Genomic DNA, 18,795 nt, shown 5'->3' with positions numbered 1-18,795 from the left:
GCACTCGCAACTGGCGTCTCATTCCCAAGAATGCTGGTTAATCCCTCTCCATTCTATATTGATATCATTCATATTAATGTCAATAAAAAACGAGCATTCATTCCGACTTGATTTTGCTTATGAAATAGGCCTCCAGAGATGTGGAAAGAGTTGCAGACTAAGGTGGACTAATTACCTTCGTCCTGATCTCAAACATGGCCAATTCTCGGATTCGGAAGAGCAAACCATTGTGAAACTTCATTCAGTTTTTGGTAACAGGTACATTGAATATTTACCCATAGAAATTATTGTTCTTGGCGATTCTTTTTATTATTATTATTATTGTTTCCTTAAATGCTTTACCTTAATGGGTGTTTAGATGGTCACTGATAGCAGCCCAGCTGCCGGGACGCACTGACAATGATGTCAAAAACCACTGGAACACCAAGCTGAAGAAGAAACTGTCAGGCATGGGTATAGACCCTGTCACCCACAAGCCATTTTCCCATCTAATGGCTGAAATTGCTACAACATTGGCACCCCCACAAGCAGCTCACCTGGCTGAAGCAGCCCTTGGCTGTTTCAAAGATGAGGTGCTCCATCTTCTTACCAAGAAGCCAATTAACTTCCACCAGGGACAGCATTCCACTGCAGCACTGGGGAATAACTTCACAGATTACGTTAATTGTAAGCCAGATGAAAAGGACGCAACAGTTGAGAAGATTAAGTTTGACCTATCAAAGGCCATACAACATGATCCTGAAATAATGCCCGCAAACAAACCTTGGGACTCCAATGCAACTACATCTGCAAATTTTGCAATGCCATACGGTGTTTTCCCTACAATGTCTGGGTTTCAATTGTCTCCGGTATCTTTCAGCAAAGGGCATGCATCTCAATGGAGCCAAAGTGTATGTACTGGAAGCACATGCACAGCCATGGATCAGCAAATCCAATTACATGAAAAACTTGAAGCCGAAATTGGTGATGATTCTGAGGCTACGAAGGAAATTAGAAATCTATCCAATATATTCAGCTCCGATTGTGTGGTGTGGGATCTACCAGCAGATGATTTAATTAACCCCGTGGTATAAGAAAAAATTACAGAACGGAGGAAAGCAAGAAGCTCAACTTCTGAGACTAGATTATTAAGAAATAAATTTCTTAGATGATCAATGATACAAAATGTAAATAAAAGCTATTTTTACAACTATGAATACAGTCAATACACCAAAAATGAAAAGCATACTTTCCCTAACCAATTATTTCAGTACCCTCCCCCAACAATATCTTTGGAATTTTTTTTATCAAGCAAAATATGATGACGAGGAGGATGTATCCGCCAGAATCTGTGAATATGGAGGGAAAAATTAGCAAAAAAGAATATGAAGAAACAAAAACAAAAGTGTAACAATCAAATTTAAACCACATAACATAATATATTTGGATTTTCTAGATAACTACCTCAAGTTGCTCTTCAGTAAATAATTCTTTCTGAACATTCCATGTATCAGCATGGGTCCGCCGGAACTCTGCAACTGCTTTAGTAACTGTAGATTTCACGGGTGATGGCTCCCCACTGAAGCGAGCAAGTAGTGTAACATGATCAGGCAACCAACTGAAAGAAAGTAGTTAATGCTGTCAGATAATGACAAGAAAATACAGTGGAAAAGAATCAATAGATGCATTATCAATCCCTTCCAGTTTCTACAAAACAAAAATAAAATCCCGCCTGTGATCCTTGTAAACCTATAGAGCTTAACACACAGATGCTTATAGTTCAAGAGATAAGAGTAAACTTTTGCCTGAGTTCACAAAAATATTTTGGACTTCTCTCTGCTGAACTTCAGATAAATACAGTTCTACCATCAATTGGAAAAGGTATGTTTGGGTATTAGACTATGGTTGTAACACTGTCACTTAAATCACTTGTACTTCTAACGAGATAGGGGCATTGCATTTTTTACGCTTGATATTTGCTCCTTGTAAATAATCACAAATGAACTCACATTTCCATTCAATGTGATGCAAAAATTGAAGACTACAGTACCAATATCATGAAGAAGGTATTTCACAATATTCCACAAAAAAAGTCTTTTTTTTTAAATAAAATCAACTAAAAAATGTATTGACATACAACAACCTCAAAAGCCTTATCCCAGTAGGATTGACCTAATGTTAACTTTTTTCAATATCTCATAAGTGAATTTCACTGAGTCATTACATGCATTCCAAATTACCAATACAAATCATAAGGCATGGATTTTATTACTAGACAAACCTGGGCATGTCATATGGGGCTGATAATACAGAAGCTACCAAAGCTAGTACAGCACCATGAACAGATGCTATTGATAATCCAGAACTTGCATTTCTGTATTAGAAAATTTCCACACTTTATCAAACTTGGAATGTTAGAGATAATAAAAAATGAGAAATTACTAGATGACCATATCAGCTATTTAATTGACAGATAAAAAAAATGTTTGTAAATCCATCTTGTAACTAACTACGATCCTCATGCCTACATGTTACATAAAATATTTTTTAAGACAAACTGCATGCACACCATGACTTATTTTTTCATGAATAGCAAATATCCTACAGCTAAAACAACCATGCTAGTATATTTTGCATTAATAGTATTTTCATGAAGGTCCAAAATTAAAACTAGAGATATAATCCACAAGAAAATGCACAATGGATAAAGATGATGTTAAATTAAAAGAAATGAACCAAAATTTAGGCTTGCTTTGAGGCCCATTTCTGTAAAAAAAAAAAAAACTAAATTTCAAAGAAAGAAGAGGCAAAGAATAACCTCGACTTTCTTCTCTTCTGTACAATATTTGCCTCCTTATAAGCTCTATCATGGAAATCTCTAGCAAGATCTTCATCTCCGCCCTTCATTAGGCCTGCTAAAACTGCTGCAGCATGTTCTCTTACCTAGAGAAAAGATTAAGTCTTCCATAATGAGATGATTTAAAATGAATTACTCATAATCACATAAGACTAAATGTAAATGACAACCATTAATAATGGATGAGCATAAGAAAAGCAACATGACACATGCAGTACATGATTTCCCTAAAATATATGTTGATACAGATTTTGGCCACACAAGGAAAACAGCTATTGGTAACTACAAACATTTTTAAAGTATAACATGCTTTCCTCTACAGGCAAGTCACACAAGCTCCTGTGGTATATGATCTTGGTCTCGTCCACAACCCAGTTTTTAAAGGGGAAAGACTAAAGAGATGACTTGCTACTTAAAAAGTAGAGTCCATACTAAGGTCAAACCTTTTCTACAAGGATGGCATGTTCTATAAAGTACCCAAATTTCTAAATATAAAACGGAGAAAAAAATTATTTTGCATTTCTATTCAAATAGCTTTTAAGAAAGAGCTTTGCCTCAATTTGATTGTCTACTAGTAACTTCTCAACAGTTCTCCAAATTTCTTGCTTCTTTGAACTTGAGAGAATATAAGTGTGCCTGTTAAAGAAGGAACAAAACTTTATTTGCATCTACTTCAGAACAGATAAAAATATGAAATCACTTCAAATAAATGAAAAAATAATTATCAATGAAAAAAACTCTGTTAAGAACAAGTTGCTTAATACAATTACTTCATTAAGAAAATATTTCCACATGAAGCTAGATGCCTATAATGAATAAGCATGCAACCATTTAGAGTATGGTACGCCAAAGCAAACCAATCACAAGATCATCATACCTGTACATGAATGTGCGCAGATATGTCAATGTAGCAGATCTAGTTCGCCAGTTGGAATCATTGGCAGCAGTAAGAATCACAGATACAGCCTTCTGAAGGTGAGGTTCCCAAACAATCATCCATTTAAGCAATTCAAATGCTACCTTGGCTAATGTTGACAAATCCTTATTTGATGTTTCCTTCAAAAATCAAAAGCATATAAAATAATTCAGAAATGTGATAAACTGATACCTTCCCTATTTGAATGATCATAGAATCAAATAGAACAAAAAAAGAAAATAACATTTTTACAATTTATTTTTAATACAGTTGTTCCAAAAGGTATAAGAATGTCAAAGTATTGTAGGCTTCATTAAGTCTTGCAATTATATGTAATCATAAATTGACACTTCTCTTTCTGTTTAATTGATCACTGAGCTGGTGTAACCACAAAAGTTACATCTCAATTAAAGTGTCCTTAAATGGATTTATCACAAGTATAAAAACTTGCCTGTAGCAAGAAAACCACCTATTAATATTAATATTTTATACAAGCACACTGACAAAAAGGCCCATTCACGTTTATTCTTCCAATAGCCTCAAAATATTAAGAGATTCAAAGATTTCAAGAGCTTATTTTCGAGATTTGATTATAAGCTTTTTGGACAACCTTATTACTGTTTTACCACTTTGGTGGAACCAGAATCTTGGAAGAATGTTAAAGCTGATAGAAAACCAAGTCAACATATATCATCCTATAATTAATTCCTGGAAGATGATAAGACTCAAAATTTGGAGTTTCTAAGAGAATTGAGTGCTAAAGGCTTAAGACAATTAAAAGCGTACACAATAAACCAAACAAATTGTCAAAATGAAAACATAAATCAATGAAAATCGCATGATAAGTAAAGAAATCAGAAAAAAGTTACAATGCAGTCAAACAATAAGTAAAAAGTTCAAATTATTAGAGTCAAATATATAGCTCGAACCTGCAAGCAAATCACAGGATATAGAAGTCCCACAAGCACGTCGAGCAGATATGAGGATCTCCCAGACTTCAATGATGAGATGATGAAGTAGAGTAGCTACATGTGTTTGAAATAGTAAACAATTAGCAAATAATTTGATAAGTAAAAGCAAAATCTATTAAGCTCTATGCTTCCATTGGTACCGTTTCCATCCATTTAATGTCATCTTGTGAATCACCATCTAGATGCCCATTTTGAGAACTTGAATCTACAGGATTCACTACTTTATCTGATTGGGTAGCAATCTGAATGTTGACAACTGCTTCAGCTGCTCGCTCTGTAAGAAACTGAACCCAGCTTTCATCTTTCATCAAACTATCAACATTGTCATTTCTCTCATCCTGTGCATTATCATGACGGCTTGAATGATAGAGCCTAATGTTAGAGCACAATATAGAAAGGGTAACCCCTAGAGCCTCCCTCACCTGTTGCATAGACAAATTGAAATAGGTCAGAACCACAAACAAATAATAAAACTTGTAAGCAATTGTATATTCATATTACTTAACCCAGCGCATACCATTTATTTACACATCTATTCCAATTTAAAACATGGATGTGTTGAGAAGGAAATGGAGATCTTATATGGTCATATACAACCAGACCACACATAAGTTAATGTATAGACTGATTATTTTGATAAAATTTCTAGCAAACATTTCACTTTTTTTCTCGTGATTTTTTCCTTTGTCTAGAAGACCTTACAAAGAAATCAAAGGCAAGGACTATTGTAAACTCACAAAAATGTATGTATTATTTCTAATTCACACCAACCCTATATATATTTAATTCTATAATGAGATAAACCAAACACAGTTTTTTATACAAGAATTAAGGATACTTGGTACGCCTGCAAAATATCAGTTATCCCTTCATCCCTTTTCCTCACATAAATGATAGTAAGGTCCACCTTAAGAATGTAATCATTAGCTAATGACATAACAAAAAGTGAGAAAACAAAATAAATGTCAAAGGAAACAAAGAAATAGTTGTTAAAAGTTAACACCATACATTCAAACAGCAGAACTCCAAGGTGACACGAAGACAAAAATTGCAAGGATAACCAAGAAAGATCATGTACTTCATTAAAGAATATAAATTGATATAAATGAATCTACAAAAGTAAATAAAATCAATTTGATACAATTGCATAGTAATAATGTTGGTTCAGTTCAACAATATTAAGTGGTTGTACTCAACTAATGAGAGCTTCAACTCATTTTAGTGTGAATTTAGTGAGTGTTGAGGCTAGTTGTATTTGACATTGATAATGTATGACAACAATGTAAAAGATATTTAATTTACAAAATTGATAAATGTTGAAAGTGACGATGTATATTTTAGATAAAACAATTTAATATCATTAGAATTTGAACTATAATCAGTCCAGGGTTTTGTGGTGTTATTTCCTGACTCAAATTGGCTAGCAACGGGTAGGAGGGAAGATAATCAATAAGGAGCATAGGAAGGGAAAATTCAAATACATGACTGATTAAATATATGAGATCAGAGGGAATACTTACTTGGGCTGATGAGTGGCACATATTACCAAGAACTTCCTTCAGAAGTGTATTGTGGAGCTGGATTTCAGCTACTGGCATTTTCTGTGGGGATATTTCTATAAGTGCAGCAGCCAGAAAAGTATATCGTTTGGCTGTTACTGTAGTAGCTACTGTTGGAGGTAAAGGTGTCATCAAAGAATCCAGAATTTTCTGTCTTAAAAGAGGAACTCTTGTTCCATACTTTCCTTTACCAGTAACTGCATATCGTATGCAAGATGCCCACTCTGAAACTGATTCAACAGATTGGGCTAAAATGATGTTCTTCAACTGAGGCATCAGCCAACTTTCCCATGTTCCTGATAGACCATCAATATCAGAATGTAGCACACCCGCCAACGCTTCAGCAGCTACACATTGTTTAGACCTCTCCTTAGCAATTATAAACTCATCTACTGCACCTTTAAGAGCCAATACGACAGGCATGCCACATTCTTGTACTAGCCGTTTAAAAATACGAGCAAAACTTGAATAAAAGGTATCATCACTTCCTAAAAAGGAGATCCAACTTGGCGTACGTGGCCATGAAGCCGAAAATTCAAAGTAAAAACGAGTTATGGATTTGTCTGCTAAGCTTTGGAAACTTGAATCTCCCTGACCTCCTCTTGAAGCAGTTTCAGTATCAGTTATTATATGAACATGAGAAAGACTAGTCAGTGTCTCATTGAAGAAACCCTCTTCCTGAAAAGTTTGCGTTAAAGTTCCTTCAAGTGATGATTTGACATGGTCTTGCAAATCCTCAAGTACGGCAGATTTCTCACCATGAGACAGTTTATATGGAGATTCCTTTAATAGTGTATTCAAAGCTGAAATTGCAAGTATCCTTGTCTGAGGAAGCTGACTTTTCAAATTCTTCAGGAAGTGTCCTAAATGAGAAACAACATGAAAAGCATAAACACATTGCACAAAATAAGTGCAGTAATACAGACTCGGAATGTGCATGTAAGTGTATATGAGTAACTGAGTTAGTTACTCATATACAGTTACAGTGCAAAAGGCAAGAAACAAACCAGCAGTTTCACTCAGAATTTTAGAAGATGAATTTGGATGGTTCCTAGATGCCAAAGCCAGCAGGAGCAGCACTCTATTAGCCATCAAGTTATACCTGAAGAACTGAAACTATTAAAATCAATGTTTTAAATATGCAAAAGAATCTACAAACATGATGTTTAAACTAGTTAACAAATTGAGAGGCAGCATGTCTTAGAATGTGGGATTTGTGCCTAACTCAATCCCAAAAGCTAGCTCATAGAGTGAAGATTTCCTCCCACTTATATATTCTATTGTGGCCTTATCTCTAGCCGATGTGGGACTTGAGTTTTTTCCAACACACCCAACACAATTGGGTTTGGTGTGTGGATCACATGGCGGGTGTCTCGTTTAATGGATCTAGGATAGGCTCTGATATCATCTTAGAATGTGAGTTTGGTCCTAACTCAACACCAAAAGCTAGCTCATGAGATGAGGGTTGCACCTCAATTATATACTCTATCTTGGCCTTATCTCTCTAGCCAATGTGGGACTTGGATTTTTCCCAATAAACTAAAACAAATAAATAAGAAATAGCAGAGACAGAATCTAAATATGCAAGAGCAACTATTCTATCATTAGTGTCAAATGATTTTCAAACTAAACGAATTAACATTTACCTCCAATGCAAGCCAGTAGAATCAAAACTCATAGAGCCAATCTGAGAAACCAAATCTGAAAACCCCAGCCCACCAGTATGATTTTCTTTGTCTGAGATCCTGAAAAAGCTTCTAGATACTCCAGAAAATTGAATGTTGTACTTCACAAAAAGCTGTTGAAAGCAAGGAAAAGTTAAACAATATAAAGCACATAATGAAACTGTAATAATCAGATGCAGGATAAGTTTACCTCATTAATTGCTTTCTGAGCTTTCAAGGATTCATGATGCGAACTTCAAGAAGAAACCAGGAAAGTATTATTCTCTAATCTCTAATGTTACACAGTACAAAAATTTTCATGTAAAACAAACAGAAAAAAGAGATTACCTTGAAAGAATTGCCAAGATAAATGAAGAGAATGACTTTGGATCCTGAAATCAAAGAAAATAATGAGACATGAAAGTATTAACCATCCAAAAAGACAATTTTAAGAACATCATCCTTGACAATCACCGTTGTCAAATGCTTGAGTACTGTTTGTGAGGCAAGGACTGAACAGGACCCCAACACTGCATATTCCTTGGCATTGGTATCCTGCAAGTTATGGGTAAGAGTGATAACACATTTTGAAATCATAGATGGCCATCTCTTGATCAGCTTCACTAGAGATTTCCCAGCAAGCCTGGATCATACGAGAAATTTCAATCAGGCATACAAAAGTACTGTAGCAGTCTTAACTAAAGCAAGCATGTTAGATTATGGAATGAGATACTGTTGAAATTGTAGAGTTTTTAGGGAAGAGGGAGAAACAGAGATAGAAGAGATTGAAACACTGAATTGATATAACAGATGTATTAGAATGTATTAATATGTTTAAGGTTACATAAAAACAAGAGCACTCTAACCCCTATTTATACTAATCATAATCCTAGCTAACTGGGGAAAGGGAAACAAACCATGACAAGATAAGGAACTATGAAAACTAATCTTAAGAAATAATGAGAAAATAGGGAAATTAATCTTAGAGAATAGTCTATAAGATCTGATAAAATATTCTCTCATGTTCTAAAAATAAAGAGAATCAATATAAACATTTACATAGCAATTTAATGAAATAGAAGCATACTGAACTTCTATTACACATTTACACGTGATACCCCAAAAAAGCACCAAAACACAGTTTGAATTATACATGGATACCATTGCACATTTTTTTCTTTACTTTACTTTTGTGAGAGAATTAATTTCATTAGAGAAGAAACAAACAAGTTCAAGAGAATATGAAAAGATATCCACCTAAGCAATCACTAACAGATGATTCTCATTGGTGTTTTTCAGCTTTATAAACTAGTTTCATTTGCCAGGATGAATAAATCAGCAGCTGACCTAACAGGCAGTGCAAGGAGTCTTACTCAAACATGAAGAATCTTTTCTTTGATTATAACGTGAGGAGGAATAAAACCTAGTTACCAATTCCAAATAGTGGCACATACCAGCCAGCAAAGACAATGTCATAGCAGGATAAAGGAAAGCAGGTTGGCTGCTATTTTAAATATTATAATATAAACAGAATAATTTATACCACACATATAAATACTCAAAAATTAAAAACTATATATCCAAAATTAAATAAATTCATGATAAATAATAATCCACAGTTTACAAATATAACCTAGGAACAATAACTAATAAGAACATAGGAATGAAGTCAAAAAAATGAAAGGTGAAGGTGAAATTAAACAGCACGTAAGATAAAACTTAGGAAAATGTGAACTGTATGAAGTACAACAGGAGATAGAACAGAACACAGGAAAAATAGACCTGTAATGTGTGTAGGAAGAAGAAAGAACAAAACACAAACACACCAAAAAAGAATACATCTGCGAGCAGTGAAGTGTAAACAGCGACTAAGCTAAGTGAATTGTGATGCATGAACAGAAACCAAAGGAAGAACAGATTTCCATGTGTAGTTGGTCATTGGTTGGAAATGTCAGGGCTGGTGTGCCAGCAAGCAGCAGGTCACTGGGTCAGACAACAGCGTTCAAAACAGAGGTAGCTTTTTTCCAGGAATGATTGAGGAAGAAGGGTTTCATAAACATGATACTTTTGAATCAAAAACCACGTCAGAAAAATTGGGGGTGGGGGGGTTGCAATTTTAACTCCAACAAAAAAAAAAGGCAGCATTTCAGGGGTAAAAATGGGTTTCTAAAGCCCATCACAGTAACGTCACTGTAGCATAGGAAAAGCTGTTAATTTTGCTAGGGTTGCAGCCACTACTGAATTTGTCTAGGGAAGCTCCGCTACACTGCTATAGGGCCCTATTGTCTACTATGAAGTAAAATTTGACATAAGGATCCATACCATAGCTTGGAGATTAAAACTGCAGCAGTGACAGACGATACTTTTAAGTCCCTTTATCTTTTCCTTTCTGCTTGCTATAAACTATTGTTCATTTATTATACACAATTCCAAAGTCTTTGCAATGTTAGACCATTAATGATGTAACTATCTAAATGCTACATAAAAGCCTGTATCTGAACTGATTTTATTCTGCTACTTTTTGCTCCTTCAAAAAGAACTCTAGATTCTGTTTGTTCAACGAATATGGCAAAACTAACTAGATGAGATTAAATATGGAAAATAAATAAATATGCTATATATCAAACCACGTGCTTACGCAAAAAAAAAAAATCATAATATAAAACATTTATGTTTTCGTTAGCCAAGGGTTTCTCACTTACAGGCGGACAGTTTCATAGCTATGCAACGAGAGACTCAACAAATCATCCATCAACATAGTCACATGATCAGATGGGCAGAAATTCCCACTTGTACGGTAAAGATGATAGGATGCTTGTGAAGACCTCCATGTATTGTGCATAAATGCCTTGTCAATAAGAGCCCACCTAGGTCTGGATATACCACAAACATCAGAGATTTATTAAAAGGTCTTCGAACACTCTTCCTGTAATCAAGAAAGATGAGTTCTCAAAGTATTAATACCTTTTCTTTGCTTTAGAATGAGATGACACAATGAAATTAATGGGGGGTTCTATTATGGCAGCAGATTCTAATTTCCAAGCCTGCCTGTGACTAGACCACTCATCATACTCCAAACTTCCTGTGTAGAAAAAAGGAAATAGAATAAATTAGGCAGTGCATATACAAACAGAAAACAGAGAAATAAGTGAAAACTTAATCAGATGTAGAAGTCAATACCATAGTTTCCTAAAGCATCAATGATGCGAATAATCAGTATCAACAGGATGCTGTCATCTGATTTTTTCTCCAGGACATATCTATTAAACCAAAAAGATTAACAGGATTTCAGAATGGCACAAGAACATAAGTTGAAGGAACAATGTACAGAGTAGCATTAAGTGTGATCCTTACTTGCAGGCTGCATGTACAACCTCAGTAGCTTTTTCTCTCAGAGCAGTACTACCAACAGTACAACCTGTGGCCCCGGCAATTAAAAACATATGGTTTGAATCTTCAACCATTCCATTCCTAGAGTCTGGGACAAAATCGGGCAAACAAGAAAAAAGTCCTTGCAACGATGATTCAATACGCAAAAGAGTCACCTTCAAGTGCTCTTTCTCGTCTCCTGCATGACAAAGTACATTCAATATAGCAAAAAGCATACATTTGTATTAGCCAAGTAGGAACTTCTTCATGGAACACTACCATCCAAATGCATTTTCATGTCATGATCAACAAATCATATAACAGAAAAAAGTGGGGGGGAAATCAATTCCAAAAAATCAGAATAATCAGTATTGACATAGATGATTTCAAAAAATAAAAATTCAGAATCAATACCAGATTTCTAACTTTGTCAAAAAGGAACTCAAATAATTTATCTTGCTAAAAGAATGACAGGATAAAGCATAAACTACTTAAGACAAGCTTATTTGTTATATACCTTGGTCGGCATGGATTTTAGTCTGGCATATTTTCAAAAGATCATCCAAAGCTGACTTGAAGTGAATGTCTAAAAGCTCATTTGCAAAATGAACTTCTTCATCACAAGGAATATGCCACTTTGGGATCAACTTTTCATCAGTGGAAAAACCTTTTGTGCTAATCCATTCTTCTAGAGCAACAGCATCAGGGTGACTAAGAACACACCTACAAACCAAAAACTTTTATGTTTGAATGTCCAGATAAAAAATAAAACCACAGAATGAGGGGGGGAACTAAATAAACATAGTCAAACCCTTCTATGTACATACTTATACTGATCTATTGGATAATAATGAATCTGACTTCCAAGAAGGGACCGAAGAAGATGATCAGCAGCCCCATTAACCTGACATTGGAAGTAAGAAAATCAAATTTAGAGAACCAATGGATCACTCCATTATTAACCACCAAAATTCATGTTAATCTGTAAGAGAACATAATCAACTTATTTGAATAAACAAATCAAGCATGGGAAGAATAAGACCTTCCAAGATGGTGAGTCAAAAGCCAAGAAGATAGCTTCTTTAAATTGATCCTTGTAGTGGAGGATCGCTGGACCTCCATATGTGATGCCAACAGACAATATCTTAAGTTGATAGTCAATTGAAGCCTCAAGAGCTGGTGAAATGCTGGATCTAACCTGAAAAAATAACTCAGCTTTCAAGAAAATCCAGAAGCAACATTGCAGTGAAAGATAACCACAACTGACCAAAAAAAGGTACCTTTGATGAAGCAGAAGCATCAAAAGTTCCTCCTCCTCCAAATCCAGTGCGTGGTGTTCCTTTCAAAGAAGATATCACAGACAGTAATATTGGCTCAACAAGTTGACTAACTGCTTCTTCCGGGTTTGAGTGAACACACGCACAACAAAGCAGTCCAACCTCTGCAACAGCACCGGGAAGAATATTTGTCCTCACAAACTTGGAAATTTTCTTCAAAGCCTATTGACATATCAGTGAAGAGAAAGACAATATATTAGCCAAGAAATTGTAGTAACTATGAAGTATTTTTAAATCATAAGTAATACCTGATTATACAGTGATTTTGAAAGCCTCCCAAACAGAATTTCAAGCACACAGAAGTAGTATGGACCATCATCAACCAGGAAAGTTCCTGTTGCTGCTGATGATTGCAGACCTTCATTTCTAATGTACCAGAAACCAGTTTTCCGATTATAAGCAACATATAAAATCCAGTTAAACAATTATTTTTCCAAATAAAGTAACATGAACAAGAGAGGACCTTAGCACCATTACTTACATAACATTGCCGGGTTCCAAGTGTAGAAGTAGGGAGAACAGGCGGCATAAGAACTCATCCAGCCACTCTGAAAAGCGGATCATCGGCATAAATGATAGGTCATCAATTTTATCATCCAATAAAGCCAACTGCATTTACAGGGTAGACAGGTAAAGATTCATCTATAGTAGTAAGAAGTTTTTTATTCAACATATCAAAAAGTTGAAAGCTCACATTTGAAAATATGGAACCAATTAATTGCATGGTAGCCAAGGTTTTTGGAGGGTCATTAGCATCCATGCCAAGTAATGCATTGGATAATGAAACCCCCACAAGATCAATGAATGTTTCATCACCACCACCAAGATCAATTGGTTTCATGGAGGAAGCTGATACAGATGTATAAAATAGTGAACGCCCGACAAATGCCACTGACATAACGGCAATTTTCAACTGGTGAGTGGCAGTCATCTGGCTAGGCAAAATGAATTTGGTCAGAAAAACAAAGTATCTACTAAAATAATCATTTATGTTGACAAGAATGTATCATATACTTCACAAGACATTATCATTTGGATAGGAAAAATGAATTTGGTCAAGAAAACAAACTAATCTAATAAAATATATCATTTACACATTCACAAGAATATATCATCATATCATATCCTTCAGGAGACATTCTATCAAGAAAAATATTATGCTTTGGATAAGCCATTGACCACATATAACTATTGAAATTCTAACATAAAATTCATGCAGAAGTACTAACCGTCTCAAGGGCCATTCGAAACCGAGATGCCACAAATGGCAGAACCAATGAGGGTTCTACATAGGACAGTATAGAAGTTGCTGCAGCAACTGTCTCAGAGAGATGTTCATTCTTGCTGTATTGACCACGGTCAATTAACTTTAGCACTGAATTAACAAAGAAAACCCTCTCTAATTCCCCAAGATGCTGTTCGGTGGGTCTGCTATTATTTATGCCCCTATAATACACAACTTCTTCAGTTGCACAAAACAGACAAAAAATAAAATAGATGACAAATTATAATCAATTCTTACAACTGTTCATTCTGTAGACGCTTTTGAAATTGAAACACCAAATGAAACAAAAACCGCTCCAATGCATAGGTCCACCGACCCCCATTTGAGGGATGATAATATCTACAAGAATAAATGCCAGTTAAAAAAATTACGGAAATAACTGAATTGTGAAGACAAAGAAAGCTTAGTTAAGCAAAATAATCAGAGCAATAAGTGAGTAAACAAACTGTTCCAAAATGTTGATCAATTTCTCAAAGTGCTTTTCTGATGAACTACCACGTTTTAGTAAATATACCTGCAGTTGCAATTAAAAAAGATTATTAAACTAAAATTAAGAAACCAGAACATGGTTCCAATGTTATAATTTCACAGAAGTAACAGAATATTTGCTTACTATTGATTTGGCAATAGCCTTTGCAGGAGTAGAAGTTTTATTGGAGAACAAGAACCTAGTATTTCTTGGGACATCCAGTGAAAAGGGATATGATCCACTTCCATTTGCAACAGGTACCTATGATTTACAAGATATAGATCAATTAGCTCTTATGAATAGGTAATAAAATTTACACAAAACATGGGTGTAGCAATAGGTCAACTAGTGTACCCAAAGAATGCACTATTTACTTCATATATGTATTTGAAAATACATTAGCTAGTTTTGCTAGCAAAGTAAGGACTTTACACCAAGAGCTAAAAGTTACACTTCATGAAGCTAACTGTTACCACTGTCAGCAGGTACATCCAATTTACTTATGCAAACTCAAAAAGCAAAGGAAAAAAATAAGGTGTGCATGTATAATTAATAAATGAGAAAAACCCTAACATCCAGCATTAATCCATAAAAGATACCTCATTCTTTTAATATTCAGTATTAACCACTAAAACGCTTGAATGTAATTAATTATGTTTCAACAGTTGAAAGTGTTAAAAAAAACATCTTTTAGATGTTTAGCTAAAATCTCAGTTGCGATAACAAACAAGGTTATCAATATTAATTTAAAAAAGAAGTAGGAAAAAGAAGACAAGATTTAAGCTTCAGAATAAGAGTCTTCAGAGAGATAGATTATATCTATTTCCTATTCATTTTCAATTAATCTACGTCCAATGCCAAAACATTCAATCAAAGTGTGAATAAAACCAACATTGCTAGAAGAGTTTACATGCTCACCTCAAACATATTCAAGTATCTAGCAAAAAGCAAAGGCAAGAAGCACTCCCAGTCAACATTGTGGTAATTTTTTACAACACGAGCAATAACATCTGCCCATTGATTGTTCCAGAATTGGCAATTTGGTATAGATTCCCACAACTCTATACACTCTGTTATCCAATCCCTGCCAATCCAATTATAAAATTTAATTCGCAGGAAGTCATGTCAGATATCACACCAAAAAAATATCCTTAGAATTTTATGCTTACTGTGTAAAAAAGGCCTGATTATCCAGATTTGTGGGGAGAAACAGTCTTGCAAAGCCAGAACCTTCAAAGGATGAATTATGCCATGGGTTTTGCAATAAAAATCTACAAATTATCCAACCCAAAGAAAAGGAATTAAGAAGAAAACAAATTAAATCAAAAGCTCAAAGTTGAAAAAATAATATAAAAGTCCTAATACAGGTCCAGCATGATTCCACTCACCGAAAGTATTTATCCAACCCAAAGAAAAGGAATTAAGAACAAAAAACAAATTAAATCAAAAGCTCAAAGTAGGAAAAAGAATATAAAAGTCCTACTAATACAGGTCCAGCATTATTCCACTCACTGGAAGTATTGATTCACAGAAAATTCACTTTAACTCGGCTCAGCATCAATATCAAGTACAAAATAAATAAAAGACAAACTCTCATAATAACTCAACATTATGCAGAAACAACGCCAGAGCACTCACTTAAACTCAGACCATATCTCAAAGGCAGAACCTGATGGGAAGAATCTCCGGCAGGACTGAACAAGGGAAGTTATAGTTTCAAAATGTCGCTGTCTTATTCTCCAACCTTCTGGTCCTGTACTTCTGCAGCAATAATATAATTCAAAATCCCCAACCTCAAATTTTGAAATCTCATATGCAGAAAAGAAATAAATTATTCAATATAAATTCAACTCCATATTTTGATTTAGCAAGAGCCCAGAGATTATTAAATTTCAAAAGTAAATGGAAAAAAATATAACACCGAATTCAAAAGTCAAACTTAAGCTTATAACAAAGGTAACTTGTGGATTTATTGCCATGTCAAGGATTAAATCCTCAGGACTTGCCTTCTTTTATTTTATTTTTCCTTTCATTGAGCTAACTAAGAATCACAAATTAAGTACAGAACAGAATAACTTTAAACCAATTAAGGCTGAAGCAGCAACAGTACTAATACAAAACTCACCTAGTAAAATGTGTGCTAACCAGTGTATCATACAGTGGCCTCCATTCAGTAGTCAGTGAAATCTTTTTCCTATATTTGTTGAGTAGTCTGACTAAGAAATTTCCCCATCTAACCTAATAAACAAAAAATGGCACAATCATTTAAGAGCAACCCAAGACATAAAAAGAACAAGAAAACTCTGCATCTCATCCAAGACAAAATGCAGCATCACCTGAGCATAAAGCTTATTACGGGACACATGAAATATCTCAAGGCCCTTATGGATAAGGTTGCGAACATCCTCCAAAGCTAAATCACTTTTTGCCTTTATGAAACTGCACAACACACGTAAAAAGTTAGATTTCAACCCAACAACCAACTCCATCTGGATACAAGCCATGAGTGAAAAAAAAAACACTCACGTCCACTACTTAGATATTATGCAGTTTTGGAAGTAAAAATAGAGCCATTACTTATAACCAAGGTTTTTAAAAAAAGGTCCGTGACCACAATTTCAGACACAACATCAAGGTTTTTGGAATCACTGCGACCACATTTATCCGCTATTTCCCGCAATGTAAAGGAAAGCAACAAAACTGCAACCGCAACTGCATTTTAAAACCTTGCTTCTAACAAAAGTATTCCACTGGATAACATACACCGAAGCAAACAATAACAGTATTACACAACCTCGGCCAGTTAATATACAATATACGAAATCACTGATACTGATAAGAGTTAAGTAAGCATACTATATCTTCAGAACACACAGTGAAAGAAATCACTTAATCTTATTAACTTGTTTTGAAAGGAAAAAAAATCATCATTTCCTTGCAATTAAGCAGAATAAAACATGTTAAACCAATTAAATCACTCTCCTAAACTATTTTTTTCCATTCACATAATCAGCTAAACTGCTCACAGAACCATGAATCTCACACTCCTAAGCCTTTCAGTAACTTCTAACAACACTTCGCAACCTTCGATCACAAATTCAACATCATTTTCCAAAACCTCGCACCACAGCACTTGCTAAAAAAAACAGCGGAAAATCAATCGAAACGATATTCGAGAATCTTCCGAATTGAGCCGTACGGGAGAGAAATACAGCGAAAGCAAAAAGTAAGATAAAATTGAAGAAGGAATTAGGGAAAAGGAGAAGGCGGAGATTGGGAAATTGAGGAGTGGTGAAACTGACAGGTCGAGGACGGAGATGAATTTGAGAGTAGAGTAGACGGAATCGGGATCGTCGGAGCGGAAGGAGGAGTTGACGGCGGCGATGAGGCGGGCGAAGGAGTCGCGCTCGCCGGAGGTCTGAGACGCCACCGGCGGCGGAAGCCATGCATTGTAGAGATGCATTTTTGTTGTTTGATTTGGAGGAAATGCGAAAAATGAGTTTGGTGGTGTGTTTATATAGGTGCAGAGTCAAGGATTGAAGATTGGGAGCAACTTTCTTAACAAGAAAGGTGAATTAAGAGAGTGTGTAAATTGTAATAGATTCAAGCTGCGGAATTTACTTTAAACCCCCCTTTTTCAAGGACTAATAATATCCAGATGCCAATGCTTGTAAGATTCCAACACAAGTAAATTCCAATTTTGCTAGGACTAACTCTTTTTTTCTTTTATTTATGCCACTTAGTTCCTAATTACTCTTTTAATTAAATTATCACACCCATTGAACTCCATTGACAACTCAACACTCAATTTGTGGAAAAGAACTTTGATTTTCATTTCGATTTCAACCCCCCCACGCAATACATTACTGGGAGTGATTATAAAAAAAAAAGTAAATTACACCATTTAATAATTAATTTTCCAACATTCATTATATTTAAAAAAAAGGCATTTATTATAAAAACATTTACTATAAAACATAGAAACATTAAATATTAATTTATGAGAAAAGAATCCCAACATTAGTTTACCAATTTGTCATACATAAATTTACTAATTCGCCCTGTTTTTGGACGAGAAATTAAAAATTGACAAAATACCACAAACTTACTTTTTCTGAATAACTTACTTATTTATATAGAGAGAGATAAATATAAATATAATTATAATCATACCAACGTTGATATGTAACTTGATGGCACTATAAAATAATCATTAAATTTCTTTTAAAAAGTGTGAAAATAAAAATAGAGTTTCTATAAAAAAAAAATATTTAATGCTATTAATATACTTTAATCCTGTAATTTAATATAAAAAAATCTATTTATATATTACTTAATCAGTATTTTTAGGATATTTCATGTTGAAGTGTTATTGCATGTGCTATTTGA

General features: G+C 34.6%; 2 protein-coding genes across 2 annotated transcripts; one reads left to right on the top strand and one right to left on the bottom strand.

Annotated features, from left to right (window-relative positions):
• Positions 1 to 35: 35 nt before the first annotated feature.
• Positions 36 to 1,094, top strand: LOC114423593 (transcription factor MYB80-like). The gene is made up of 2 exons (XM_028390411.1): positions 36 to 258; positions 359 to 1,094. The coding sequence occupies exons 1-2, from the start codon at positions 77 to 79 to the stop codon at positions 1,071 to 1,073; spliced, it is 897 nt and encodes a 298-aa protein (XP_028246212.1). The 5' UTR covers positions 36 to 76; the 3' UTR covers positions 1,074 to 1,094.
• On the bottom strand, positions 1,094 to 18,008 carry LOC114423592 (proteasome activator subunit 4-like). The gene is made up of 35 exons (XM_028390410.1): positions 17,709 to 18,008; positions 16,743 to 16,845; positions 16,532 to 16,644; positions 16,045 to 16,167; positions 15,576 to 15,677; positions 15,325 to 15,490; positions 14,551 to 14,667; positions 14,384 to 14,451; positions 14,175 to 14,276; positions 13,882 to 14,098; positions 13,347 to 13,583; positions 13,134 to 13,261; positions 12,901 to 13,018; positions 12,596 to 12,814; positions 12,358 to 12,513; positions 12,143 to 12,219; positions 11,833 to 12,038; positions 11,301 to 11,514; positions 11,127 to 11,206; positions 10,911 to 11,028; positions 10,649 to 10,819; positions 8,421 to 8,589; positions 8,295 to 8,338; positions 8,158 to 8,200; positions 7,929 to 8,080; positions 7,290 to 7,384; positions 6,244 to 7,145; positions 4,864 to 5,145; positions 4,682 to 4,777; positions 3,714 to 3,892; positions 3,391 to 3,472; positions 2,798 to 2,922; positions 2,261 to 2,353; positions 1,444 to 1,597; positions 1,094 to 1,328 (listed from the first exon to the last, which is right to left on the bottom strand). Exons 1-35 carry the CDS (start codon positions 17,867 to 17,869, stop codon positions 1,287 to 1,289), a joined length of 5,454 nt encoding a protein of 1,817 aa, XP_028246211.1. The 5' UTR covers positions 17,870 to 18,008; the 3' UTR covers positions 1,094 to 1,286.
• Positions 18,009 to 18,795: the final 787 nt, after the last annotated feature.

This window comes from Glycine soja, chromosome 8 (genome assembly GCF_004193775.1).
Source record: "Glycine soja cultivar W05 chromosome 8, ASM419377v2, whole genome shotgun sequence".
In the NCBI taxonomy this organism is placed as follows: Eukaryota; Viridiplantae; Streptophyta; class Magnoliopsida; order Fabales; family Fabaceae; genus Glycine; species Glycine soja.
This window is presented reverse-complemented; position numbering and strand designations above follow the sequence as displayed.

Coding starts and splice junctions, on each gene's coding strand:
- LOC114423592 (XM_028390410.1), bottom strand. CDS start 17,869: ATGCATCTCTACAATGCATGGCTTCCGCCGCCGGTGGCGTCTCAGACC. Junction 12,815..12,900: donor CAAAATCACTGTATAATCAG/GTATTACTTATG, acceptor ATATGTCAATAG/GCTTTGAAGAAAATTTCCAA. Junction 10,820..10,910: donor CATTCTAAAGCAAAGAAAAG/GTATTAATACTT, acceptor TGGTATATCCAG/ACCTAGGTGGGCTCTTATTG.
- LOC114423593 (XM_028390411.1), top strand. CDS start 77: ATGTCAATAAAAAACGAGCATTCATTCCGACTTGATTTTGCTTATGAA. Junction 259..358: donor CATTCAGTTTTTGGTAACAG/GTACATTGAATA, acceptor ATGGGTGTTTAG/ATGGTCACTGATAGCAGCCC.